General features: G+C 38.9%; 1 protein-coding gene across 1 annotated transcript; it reads right to left on the bottom strand.

Moving 5' to 3' along the window:
* Window positions 1–253: 253 nt before the first annotated feature.
* On the bottom strand, window positions 254–4,301 carry LOC120108725. Its single transcript, XM_039122409.1, has 3 exons — window positions 1,860–4,301; window positions 1,315–1,739; window positions 254–455 (listed from the first exon to the last, which is right to left on the bottom strand). The coding sequence occupies exons 1-3, from the start codon at window positions 4,299–4,301 to the stop codon at window positions 254–256; spliced, it is 3,069 nt and encodes a 1,022-aa protein (XP_038978337.1).
* Window positions 4,302–12,959: the final 8,658 nt, after the last annotated feature.

The following is a 12,959-nucleotide window of genomic DNA, read 5'->3' as shown; positions in this document are numbered from 1 at the left end:
CTTGAACCATTCGGCCAGCCCCTTGATCTCTATCATTCCCTCCCTCCTCGAAAGGATTCGTCCTCGAATCACCTACATCAAATAAGGATAAATCAGCAACATTAAAAGTAGCACTAATATTACTATAGTTGCTTGGCAAATCCAGCTTGTAGGCGTTGTCATTGATCCTCTCTAAGACTTGAAAAGGTCCATCTCCTCTAGGCTGTAGTTTGGATTTTCGTTGTGTTAGAAACCGTTCTTTCCTCATATGCACTCAGACCCAATCACCAGGTTCAAAAACAATCTTTACACGTCCTTTGTTGGCTTGCTTAGCATATTGCTCATTCTTCTTTTCAATGTTAGCCCGAACCTTGGCATGTAAATCCTTCACAAATTCTGCCTTTTGCTTTCCATCAAGATTAGCACGTTCTTTAGTAGGCAAAGATAGAATATCCAAGGGAGTTAAAGGATTAAAGCTATAGACAACTTCAAAAGGTGAAAATGAAGTAGAAGAATGAACAGTTCTGTTGTATGCAAACTCAATGTGCGGTAAACATTTTTCCCATTGCCTTAAGTTCTTTTGAATGATGGTACGTAACAAAGTAGTGAGTGTCCTATTAACTACTTCAGTTTGTCCATCCGTTTGAGGATGTGCAACAGTAGAAAATTAGAGTTTAGTTCCTAATTTATTCCACAAGGTGCGCCAAAAATGACTTAGGAACTTCACATCTCTATCACTAACAATTGTCTTAGGCAAACCATGCAAACGAACTATGTCTTTAAAGAACAAGTCAGCAATATGTATTGCATCATTGGTTTTAGAACATGCTGAAATGAGCCATTTTGCTAAATCTATCAACAACAACAAATATGCTGTCCTTTCCACTTTGAGACCTTGGTAATCCTAAAACAAAATCCATAGAAATATCAATCCAAGGTTGGTTAGGCACGGGTAAAGGTGTATACAAGCCATGTGGTAAAACTTTAGATTTCGCTTGTCTACATGTAATGCATTTATCATAAACAGCTTGCACATCATGCTTCATGTTAGGCCAATAAAAATGTTCATGCAAGATATCTAAAGTCTTTTGCACACCAAAATGTCCCATCAGACCACCCCCATGAGTTTCTCTGACAAGCAATTCACGGATAGAACAAATAGGCACACACAACTGATTTTTCTTAAATAGAAATCCGTCATGCCTATAATACTCACCAGATGCACTCTTTTTGCATGTATTCCATGTTTGGCAGAAATCAGAATCATTGGCATACAAGTCCTTAATCAATTCAAAACCAAGTAACTTAGTTTGCAAGGTAGTAAGTAAAGCATACCTTCGAGACAACGCGTCAGCAACGATATTTTCTTTTCCATGTTTGTACTTGATGAAATAAGGAAATGTTTCTATGAACTCCAGCCACTTAGCATGCCTCTTATTAAGCTTACCCTGGGATTTCAAGAACTTCAAGCTCTCATGATCAGAATGAATGATGAATTCCCTCGGCCACAAGTAATGCTGCCATGTTTGAAGAGTTCTCACTAATGCATAAAGTTCTTTGTCATATGTTGGATAATTCAAGGCTGCCCCACTTAGCTTTTCACTAAAATAAGCAATTGGTTTTGAATCTTGCATCAAAACAGCTCCTATTCCAATTCCGGATGCATCACATTCAACTTCAAAAGCTTTATCAAAGTTAGGCAAACTTAACAAAGGTGCATTAGTTAGCTTATCTTTCAAATCAGTGAAAGCTTGTTCATGCTGATCATTCCACTTAAAAACAACATTCTTTTTAACAAGTTCATTTAAAGGTGCAGCAATAGAACTGAAATTTTTAACAAACCTTCGATAAAAACTTGCTAAACCATGAAAACTTCTTACCTCGTTCGCATTCTTAGGTGTAGGCCAGTCCCTGATTGCCTTCACCTTCTCCTCATCCATGCTAATACCTTGAGAACTAACAACAAAACCAAGAAATACAACAGATTCCATGCAAAATGTACACTTCTTAAGATTAGCATATAATTGGTGTTCTCTCAATTTGCTAAAAACAGCATGCAAATGTTGTTCATGTTCATCCAAGTTCTTACTATAGACTAAAATATCATCAAAGTAAACTACCACAAATTGACCTATGAAAGCACGCAAAACATGATTCATCAATCTCATGAAAGTACTAGGTGCATTAGTTAAACCAAAAGGCATCACTAACCACTCATACAATCCATATTTAGTTTTGAATGATGTCTTCCATTCATCTCCCTCTTTCATACGAATTTGATAGTAGCCATTTCTCAAATCAATTTTAGAAAACAAACAAGAGCCATGTAATTCATCAAGCATATCATCTAATCTTGGGATAGGATGTCTATACTTAACTGTTATTTTGTTGATGGCTCGGCAATCCACACACATGCGCCATGTTCTATCTTTCTTTGGGACTAGGATGACAGGAACCGAACATGGGCTAAGACTTTCTCTGACAATTCCCTTTTTCACCAGCTCATCCACTTGCCTTTGGATTTCCTTTGTTTCTTCGGGATTAGCTCTATATGCAGGTCTGTTTGGAATGGTAGAACCGGGCATGAAGTCTATTTGATGCTCAATGCCTCTTAAGGGTGGTAGTCCATTAGGAATCTCTTTTGGAAATATGTCCTCAAATTCCTGCAATAAAGTCACTACAACACTAGGCAAGGAGGGGTTAAGATCGTTAGTAGAAAGATAAACATCCTTGTACATAAGTACAAGTAGTTGCTGTCTTGAGAACATAACACTCTTAACCTCATTTTTTTCAGCAAACACACTCATTTTTTTACTTTTCTCTTTTTTTTGAATACTTTTCTCTCTGCTCTCAATCTCACTCCTTTCATTTGCATTTTTCCTCTCGGACTCACCTTCTCTCTTTTTACACTCTCTCGCTATCCGAATCTGATCTTCATAAGCTTGCAAAGGTTTGAGAGGGGTTAGGACTACAGTGCGGTTGTTCATCATAAAAGAATAATGGTTTTTGTATCCATTGTGTGTAACCTTCCTATCAAACTGCCATGGTCGTCCAAGCAAAATATGACTAGCATGCATTGGTGCCACATCACAAAGAATCTCATCTGTGTATTTGCCAATTGAAAATGAAACGAGCACTTGCTTGTTTACCCTCACTTCTCCACATTCATTTAACCATTGCAACTTGTATGGATTAGGATGCTTCATGGTGGGTAACTCCAGCTTATCTACTAACAAAGTACTAGCAACATTAGTGCAGCTTCCGCTATCAATAATCATGGTACATACCTTTCCCTTCACATGACATCTAGTATGGAAAATATGTTCACGTTGCTCCTTATCACCATCATCCTTAGGCTGGATGCTTAGTGCTCTTCTTGTCACCAACATATCTCCATGTACAGGTTCTTCAATGTCAATATCACTGCAATTTTCTAAGGGTGGCATCTCATCCTCACTTGAACTAGCACTTTCAATGTCACCATTCTCCAACATAATCATAATCCTCTTGTTTGGGCATTGGGAAGCAATATGCCCAAATCCTTGGCACCTAAAACACTTAACATTACGTGATTTAGAAGAAGTGTTAGTTTCGGTTTTACCTTTTGAAATAGCAACCGAATCTTTTGGCTTTGCATCTTCTTTTGTTTTTGAGGCAGATTTGTTATCCTTCCAATTAGACTTCCATGTGGAACTAGAAGCCAAACCCGATTTGGATCCTTTGGACTTGATTTGCTTTTCTATTTTGATGGCCTTGTGCAACAGCTCCTCCATCTCCACATAGTGTTGCAATTCAACCACATCAGCAACCTCTTTGTTTAAGCCTCCAATAAATCTTGCCATGGTAGCCTCTCGATCTTCCTCTATATTAGCTTTAATCATTGCCATCTCCATTTCTTTATAATAGTCTTCCACACTCATGGAGCCTTGAACCAGCCCTTGTAACTTTCTATGTAAATCTCTATAGTAATGGCTAGGTACAAATCTCTTGCGCATTACCAATTTCATATCTTCCCATGACCGAATTGGCCTTTCTCCAATCCTTCGCCGACTAATCATCAATTGATCCCACCATATGCTTGCATAATCCGTGAACTCAACGGCTGCCAATTTCACCTTTTTCTCATTTGAATAGTTGTGACAATCAAACACATGTTCAACTTTTCTCTCCCATTCCAAGTAAAGTTCGGGATCATTCTTTCCTTGAAAGATAGGAATCTTCATCTTGATGCTGCCCAGATTATTATCTTTTGAATCATCGGCCTTCTTTCCCCTTCTAGAGTAAGATTCATAATCTAAATCTTCTTCATCATCTTCAAACATCTGCCCCCTCAAAGGTTTGATTCTGCTTGGTGATTCCAAATCATCCATTCGTGCACCAAGCTTAGTAAGTTGATCAGCAATGGCTTTCATCCATAACTTCATATCAACATCTGGTTGTTCACTACCTCCACTACTCATCTTTGTATGCTGCAATCAAAAGATTAGTATAAACAGAATAGGTCCTCACACACTCCTCTCTCGGGTGGACACTCTTTTATGGCTTTTTCTTGATGATGAACTCACACTCTTGCCTTTTACCACTCAAGCCAGCCCTCTTTATGTTCTTGAAAGAATCAAAATCAACAAATCACAAAGAGCGATCAGATGGATGGTGGCAAATCTCCAAGAAAATCAGAATTTTAAGGACTTCGATGAGGCAAATGGTACTCACAAGAAAAATTGTCTTAAAGCATCAAGAACATAAGAAGACTTCAAAAGGAAGTAAAGGATATGTAATAGAAACAACTAGAAAGCAAGGAGAAATAAGAACAAGCTAAGCAGCCTTGTAATACGTAAAACGGTCTTGTAACAAGTGAAACAACCTTGCAACAAGGGGTCTTCAGCTTTGCAACAAGTGAAACAGCCTTGTAATTAATGCCCCTTAATCAATAACCTTCTTTCTTTCTTTCTTTCTTTCTTTCTTTTCTTTTCTTTTTTTTTCGTTTTTTTTTTTTCGTTTTTTTTTTGTCTTTTTTTTTTTTTGAATCAAACTAAGTAACAGAAGATTAAAGAACAAAACAGATTAGAGGAAACAAGAAACACAAGGAACTGAAAAAAAAAACAGAAATAAGAGAACGAACAAAGAAGCTTAAAGAAATAAAATAAGAACAAAGGAACAAAGATGATAAAGGATAAGTAACCTGATTTCAAGAACCAAAGCTCTGATACCAAATGACAAGAACCCACCAGGAGACCTGCCCTAGGAACCCTTGAATCAATTTGCTATACTTGCCCCGAGATCGCTAGAAAAATAAGTTGTAGGAGATCAGATTAGAACTCTAAGGAAACTAAGTCCTTAAAACCCTAATCCTTGAAGACGCCACAAAGGTTGATCACTCCCTTTGATAAGTCAGAATTTTGTATTCTAATCCAAGAACACAAAAGAGCATAGCAAAGCTTGCCAACACTTTAATTCATTCATAATAATCCCTTGGTTACATATGGCAGCCTTTATATAGGCTTCAAACTAAGCTATTGGAAAGGACACCATCCCCTTTCCAAGGCAATAAGTAAAAAACGTTTTCCAAGTCACAACTTCCAAGTTACAACTTCAAAATAATAAATGACACAACTTTCAAGGTTCCTAACTACGAAGTACATGAATAACTTAGGAAAAACGAGTTGACAAGTCAAAACTTCATGTACAAGTAATTAGGAACACAACAAGACTCAAGCCCAAAAGTACCCACGAAAAATGGGCCTAAATAGCATCTCCACGTGGATCAGCCTTGTTTAATGGCTCCAAGCTTTGTTCTTCAGCATTTACTATGTAAAGATAAGTGATCAATCTTGGTGAAGCCTTAGAGTCTTCTAGAGCAGCCTCCTTCTCTTGAATTTCCATGACTAGTCCATATAAAGCTTCTTTCATTTGTTTTGCCCTTGCTCTAGTCATTGGACCTCCAATTCCTTGTAATGGATCTTTGGAATTAGCTTGAACCATTCGGCCAGCCCCTTGATCTCTATCACCCTCCCTCTTGGGTTGTCTTCTTGGGCAACAATACCCCTCCCAACAGTCCAAAAACGGCTAATTTGAGGGGTATTTTGGGAAAAAAATATTTGGAGTCCTATAAATACCCCTTTCCTCTCTCATTCTCACCACACCAAACCAACTATTCTCTCGTTCTCTACTACTATTATTTCTCTCTTCTAAAGTGCTCTTCTAGCAATTTAATTTTTAGAAGAGACTACAATGGTCTAGTAGATCTTTGATGCTCAGCTTTTACCTGCTAACAAACTAAACACTGAGCAACATATTGAGTGATATCTCTTCTCATGCCAGTCCACCAGAAATTTTTCTCGGTATATCTTAGTGCCTCCTGGGTGCAATGTATAACCTGAATTGTGAGCCTCATCAAGAATTTCTTTTTTAATTCTGGAACTTTCGGCATACACCCCCTACTACCAAGCCTCAAACAACTATCCTCATGTATCCAAAATTATGATTGGATACAAGATTCTACAACTTCTCTAATCTTCTATAACTTTGAGTCCTCTTTTTAAGACAACTTTATTCCCTCAATTAAGGTAAGCTGCAACGTGAGAGTGCAAGCTGAATCTTAGGATCATATAGTCGTACCTCAATCCCAAATCTTTCTAAATCTAATAAAATATATTTTTGTGTAGTAATCAGAACCACCAATTCATCCGAAAATTTTTTGCTCCAAGCATCAGCTACAACATTTGACTTTCTTGGCTTATAATTGATAATCAAGTCATAATCCTTTAGTAGCTCCAACCATCTTCTTTACCTCAGGTTCATCTCCTTTTGAGTAAAGATATAGTTCCTCAGAATGCTCTCCATAAAAATAGTACCTCCATATTTTTAGAGAAAAAACCACACTTGCTAACTTTTAGGGTAGTTCAGCTAATATGACTTGAACTATCTAGAAGTATAAGCTATTACTTTTCCATTCTGCATCAAGATACAACCAAGTCTCTTATGAGATGCATCCACGTAGATGGTGAAACCTCCTATTCCATATGGAATTGTCAACATTGGGCTGTCACCAGCCGTGTTTTCAACTCCTAAAAGCTTTGTTCACAATCTTCCATCCAATCAAACTTTACTCACTTTTGGGTCAAACGAGATAGGGGTATAGTAATACAAGAAAATCTTTCAACAAATTTTTGATAATAACTTGCCATTCCTAAGATGCTTTAAGCAGCGGATAAACTATGATTTCAACTTGAGAATATAATGTGCTTTAAGCAGTGAATGAATAAAAGCAGAAGTTGAAGTGCAATAGTGTAAAGAGAAAAGCACACACAAATACAAGAAATTTTATAGTGGTTTGGTGTAACCCACACCTACATCCACTCCCCAAAACTCTTAAAAATTTTACTATAACCACCCATATCACAGTACGGCTGTTTTTTCAGCTCACAACCGAACTCGCTGTTTTTCCGGGATCACAACGAACCTAGTCGGTTTTCACAGGATCGCTAACTACAACCTATCCATTTGTTTTTCGGGTTCACAAACAACCCAGTCGGTTTTCACAGGCTCATCAACCAAAACCTTACACGATTGTTTTTTGGGTTTCCAAACAACCCAGTCAGTTTTCACAGGCTCACCAACCACAACCTTAACCTTGTTGAATCCCCTGATTCAACAACTTTCAATTAAGGTTTGAAAGAACCTTTATCAGTTTTGGATTTAATGGACACTGATACAACAAAGTTTAAAGCAAGAAAATAAATGTTGTAACAAAGTAAGCAAAGCTTCAAATATAAGTGAAATCAATAAAGATGGATCAGAAGCTTTGAAGATGGTCGTTGGATGCGGACGAGAAGCTTGATTGCACAGCAGTACTTTTCTGTGGAATATCCCAACTGATTTTCTCACAAAATGGTTTTTCTCTTTGAAAGCTCTCTTGTGAGGATATGAACTTTGGAAGCTTGGATTTTGAGTTTTTTGGATTCTCTCTTTTGTTGTTCTCTTTTCTCACTTTTCTTCTCTGGTGTTCCTTTGAATTTATGGACTGTAAGCTTTTTAGGAAGTACTGGATACCCATCACACCAAGAAATTATCCGTTGTTCACCTAGAAGAAGTACTAATAAAATAGCCGTTGGAGCTGTCAGGATGCCATGGGTCGACTCACCAGGTTTGGGGGTCGTCCCGTGTACAAAGAAAAACGGCTCACTGATTTTAGGAGTCGGCTCTTTCCTTCAATCCATATAATGTTTCTGTGTTTGCTTCTAGGGTCGACTCGTCAATGTTGGTAGTCGGCTCATGTAGATATTGGGTCGGCTCATCAAACACAAGAGTCGCCTCATTCTTTTAGTGCTCATAGGTTACCTGCACTCCCCCAAGGGTCGACTCAACAATGTTGGGAGTCGGCACATATAGATATTGGGTCGGCTCATCAAACACAAGAGTCGTCTCATTCCTTTAGTGCTCGTAGGTTACTTGCGCTCCCCTAAGGGTCGACTCAATAATGTCAGGGGTCGGCTCATGTATAAATTGAATCGCCTCTGCAAGCACGAGAGTCGGCTCATGTACTTGGTCCCAGGCGGTGTTTCTTCTCTGTTTCTCTTGAACTACATAAGGGTCGACTCTTTAAACACAAGGGTCGGCTCACTCAGTTTACAAACGGAGTTTTTCATGTTTCTTGATTTTGTTTTTCTTGATTCTTTGGAGTTTGTAGGTGCAACTTTCGTCTAGAGATCTATCCCTTCACATTTGAGCCAACATCATTAGAGTACACATTTAACTCAATTATTTTCGTGATCATCAAAATACATCCTTTAGGATTAACAATCTCCCCCTTTTTGATGGTGACAAAACTATTGAGCCTAAAAAAATTTAGCAATAATTTTCAGAGTATTTTTGCTATATAGTTCAGAGCAAAAAGGATATTTAGAAAGTTCAAAATATTCAATAAAGTTTAGTGTGAGAGCATGTTTTGCAATAACATTCAGAGCAAGGAAATATTCATAATATGTGCATTATTGATTCTTAAAACTTTCAAAAAAAATATGTTTATGATAGAATCTCCCCCTTTATATTATGATTAATCAAATTATGCTTCTCCCCCTATCTCTTGTCATTTATCGATTTTCTTCAATAGGATAGTCTTCAAAGCAGTGTCTCTCCCCTGTTTGAAGTTCTGGTACTTCTTTCCCTTTCTTGAAATTCTTTTACTTCTCCCCAATTTAAAATTTATGAAATTCTTTTACTTCCCCCTTTTTGTCATCAACAAAATGGTGAGGGGTTAGAAAATTTTCTATTTATAGATCATGATTGAAGCATCAAGAGTTAAGGAGAATAATTGAATTTAATACTGAAATAGAGTTTCAGTGCCAACATTTTTAGAGCAATTTGACTTAACAAGATTAGAGCTTTTTGAGTGAAAGATATAGCGGTCTTTTAAATATATCAACATAGCTTATCATACCAAAAGCAAGTTGTGAATGTTTCAGAGCTAATTTATTACTGTATCAAAGCTTTTGTTTTGTAAGTGTATCAGAAGATTAAATGTATCAGAGCACCTTTTAAATTATACATGTATCAGAGCTTCTTTTAACAAGTATTAGGTCATTTTATCAGCATGTTGACTTTGAGAATGTATCTGATTTTTTGATTTTAGAAATAGAGCAGTTGAATATAGGCAGTTGGAGACAATTAAGATATAATAATTGTACTGAAGTCATAGCTAATGAAACATGTATTTCATTGATAACAGTGCAATTTACAACCAAAGTGTTCATATAACAAGTAGATGATTGTCTAGAATGAAATACAAAAGATGTGAAGATCTTTTGACATTCAAATAGATCTAGGCTAAGGGAGCTAGGCCTAAGATGATGGTCTAGGCTGATCGGGCTTCCTATCTGCTAGCAGTTGACTAACTTTAGAATCTATAGTGGAGAGTGAAGCAGTCAGCTGAGAGCCTTTTTCCTTAGCTTGCTGTAGTGATGCTTGGAGTTCATTTCCTTGTTGCCTAGTATGTTCTTCAATAACACCAAGTCTTCTCTGTTGGGCAGCAGCAAGTGTCCTCAAACTTTCTAATTCAGTCTTCACTTCTTTCACCATCACAGTCAGATTATTGACTTAATCCCAACAGATTCCAGAATGAAAAAGACCTTATAGTATGTGATTTCCTATAAATCTTAGTTGGTCTCTTTCTAGCCTTAGGGACTAAGCAGGTGGCCTTTCTCCATGCGCACTAGTGCTGGGTACTCTCTGTGAAGGTCCTGCACTAGTTTGTCTTGAATCAGCTGGCCTTTGTGTCTATGTCCTTGTTCCTTTTTCCTTGTCTTCTCCTTTATGTGCCCACTTGTCATTGGCTTTGACAAACCCTATTCTTATCAGTGACTTTTCACTATAAATGTCAGTGTGTTTGAGCTCCATTTTAGCTTCCACTAAAATCAAATCTAATAAAAATAAGAGATAGAACCATACCATAAGGGAGTGATGCTCCCTTTCTCTATCCAAGATCTGCCATATGCTTCCTCATCATGGCAGGGAGGTTTAGTGGTTGGCCTTTAAGCAGATGATGCATTACCAGTATATCTCTCTCTGACACATGATCAAATCAACCAGTTTTGGGGAACAAAATCCGACAGATAATGTGATGAAGTAGCCTCATCTCAACATTCAGTTTATTGGCCTTGATTTCTTCTTCTTTAGCAACTTCATCCTTGGATAGAATCAACTTTAGTCCTTCAGTTCTATCCTCCAGCTCTTCTAAATTCTCTCCATCAGTTGGTGCCCTAATTGCATTTCCCAAAATTTCTTTTGTGATTAGTGTTGCGGGATTTTCACCCAGGCAATAGCCCGCACACCGGCCGAGCAGGGAAAGCGAATGCGTCCCCACCGAGGTATTGTCCGCTCTGGGGCCCGTGGGCGCAGAGCTCGCACGGGGTGTGCACCCACCCGCAGGCGCGGAGCTCGTACGGAGGGCTTGGGCGTCCCTCACGGTTTTGTCCCCAAAAGACCCCTCGGTAAGAAGAGGTTATTGAGCCCCCCATTTAAGGCACAGACCTTTCCGCTGATTAACCGATGTGGGACTAAACTGGGAACCCCATCCCACAACACAGCCCACCCAGTGGGAAGGTCTGTGCGTGGGCGGGGCCCTCCTTCTAACGCCATCTGTTGCGAAATTTTCACCCCGGCAACAGCCCGCACACCGGCCGAGCAGGGAAAGTGAATGCGTCCCCACCGAGGTATTGTCCGCTCTGGTCCCCGTGGGCACGGAGCTCGCACGGGGTGCGCACCCACCCGCAGGCGCGGAGCTCGTACGGAGGGATTGGGCGTCCCTCACGGTTTTGTCCCCAAAAGGCGCCTCGGTAAGAAGAGGTTATTGAGCCCCCCATTTAAGGCACAGACATTTCCGCTGATTAACCGATGTGGGACTAAACTGGGAATCCCATCCCACAACAATTAGGATAGGAACGTCCCTGACCTTTGACAAAATCTGAGCTAGGCCGTGCCTAAAATTGCCATGGAACTCTTTAACCATGTCGGGGTAGGTCAGAAGGTCCAGTGAACATATATATACTCCCATCCCATTTCTTTTAGATTTGTCCCAATGTGGCTCTAAAAACTGGAAATCTACCTTTCTACCGGTAGACACCATTTGGATGGACAATGTGGTGAACGATATAAGTCTAGGAATGGGAGAAAGTGGTGACGGAATGGGTGAGGATGGAATGGATTCTTGTTGAGATGGTGACGGATTTGTAGGTTCCACCGTTCTGTCCAATCGTGCTTTAGATCTTCTTTCTTGTTGCATGATTGGTTGCTTTCTCTTGAAACCATATGTGATTTTGTTGCCCAGTAGATACAACCCAAGATGGGGGGTGAATTGGGTCTTTTAAAACTTTTATACTACTTCTAAAACTTTTCAATTAATTATGCTAAGTTGTATAGATGCACAGTGGAATTTAAACTTAGCAACAGTTTAATTTTAATCTTATTAAGATTAAAACTATTAAGCAGCGGACTCAATAAAAGATTAGTCTAAGTTTGCCCAAGCATGCAATTCAATACAATGAGTCTTAATGCAGTTTTATTGAATGAGACTTGATTAAGTAAATTGAATATGCTCGCAACTAAAGGATGCGCAGATAAGAGTTAAGCAAGCAATTTATCTAAGTAAGTAAGTGAGAAAGTTAGACAATGACAGAAAGCATCACAAATACAACAAACATATAGTGATTCGGTGCACCCCAGCACCTACATCCACTCCCCAAGACCTCTTGGGAATTTCACTATAATCCTTCAGATTACAGCCGGTTGTTTTACAAGCTCACAACCTAACTTGTTGTTTTCACGAGATCACAACGAACTCGGTCGGTTTTCACAGGCTCACCGACTAGAACCACCCGATTGTTTTTCCGGGTTCACAATCAAATCCAGTTGGTTTTTTCCGGTTCACCAACCACAACCTTACACCGTTGGTTTTTCCTTTGGCTCACCAACAAACCTTAACCCCTTGATTGAATCAAGTTACAAGATATTAAAACAAAAAAATAAATACAAACTTCTTAAACAAGCAGATATAAAAATGTAAATAAATAGAGTAAAGAGAAGAAGCCTTCAAACAGATTTTGTAGATGAAGGAACTCGGCTTCTTCTTTACTTGACCCTCTTCTGATTTCGCACGAGGTAGAGGATCACTGAGGCAGCACACAGTCGGAGAGGAAGCTTTGGGATTCACTCGGATACTCTTCTTCACTCTCTTTTGCTTTAAATGGCCCTTTTGTGCTTATGGAAGGTTTCTCTAGAAATCCCTTTGAAAAATCTTTCCTATGTGTTCTCTCCCACTTTCTTAGCTTCTCTCCTAGCTCTCTTCTTGATTTTATAGCTTTAGATGGCGTGGAAACAAAGATCTAGCCGTTAGAGACAAAAATAGAGCCGTTGGAGTTGAGAAAAAACTAGCTGTTATGCCTCCCAGCGTGTTCGAGTCGACTCGACTGAAGCAGGAGTCGACT

Source organism: Phoenix dactylifera, unplaced genomic scaffold (assembly GCF_009389715.1).
Source record: "Phoenix dactylifera cultivar Barhee BC4 unplaced genomic scaffold, palm_55x_up_171113_PBpolish2nd_filt_p 001516F, whole genome shotgun sequence".
Lineage (NCBI taxonomy): Eukaryota > Viridiplantae > Streptophyta > Magnoliopsida > Arecales > Arecaceae > Phoenix > Phoenix dactylifera.
This window is presented reverse-complemented; position numbering and strand designations above follow the sequence as displayed.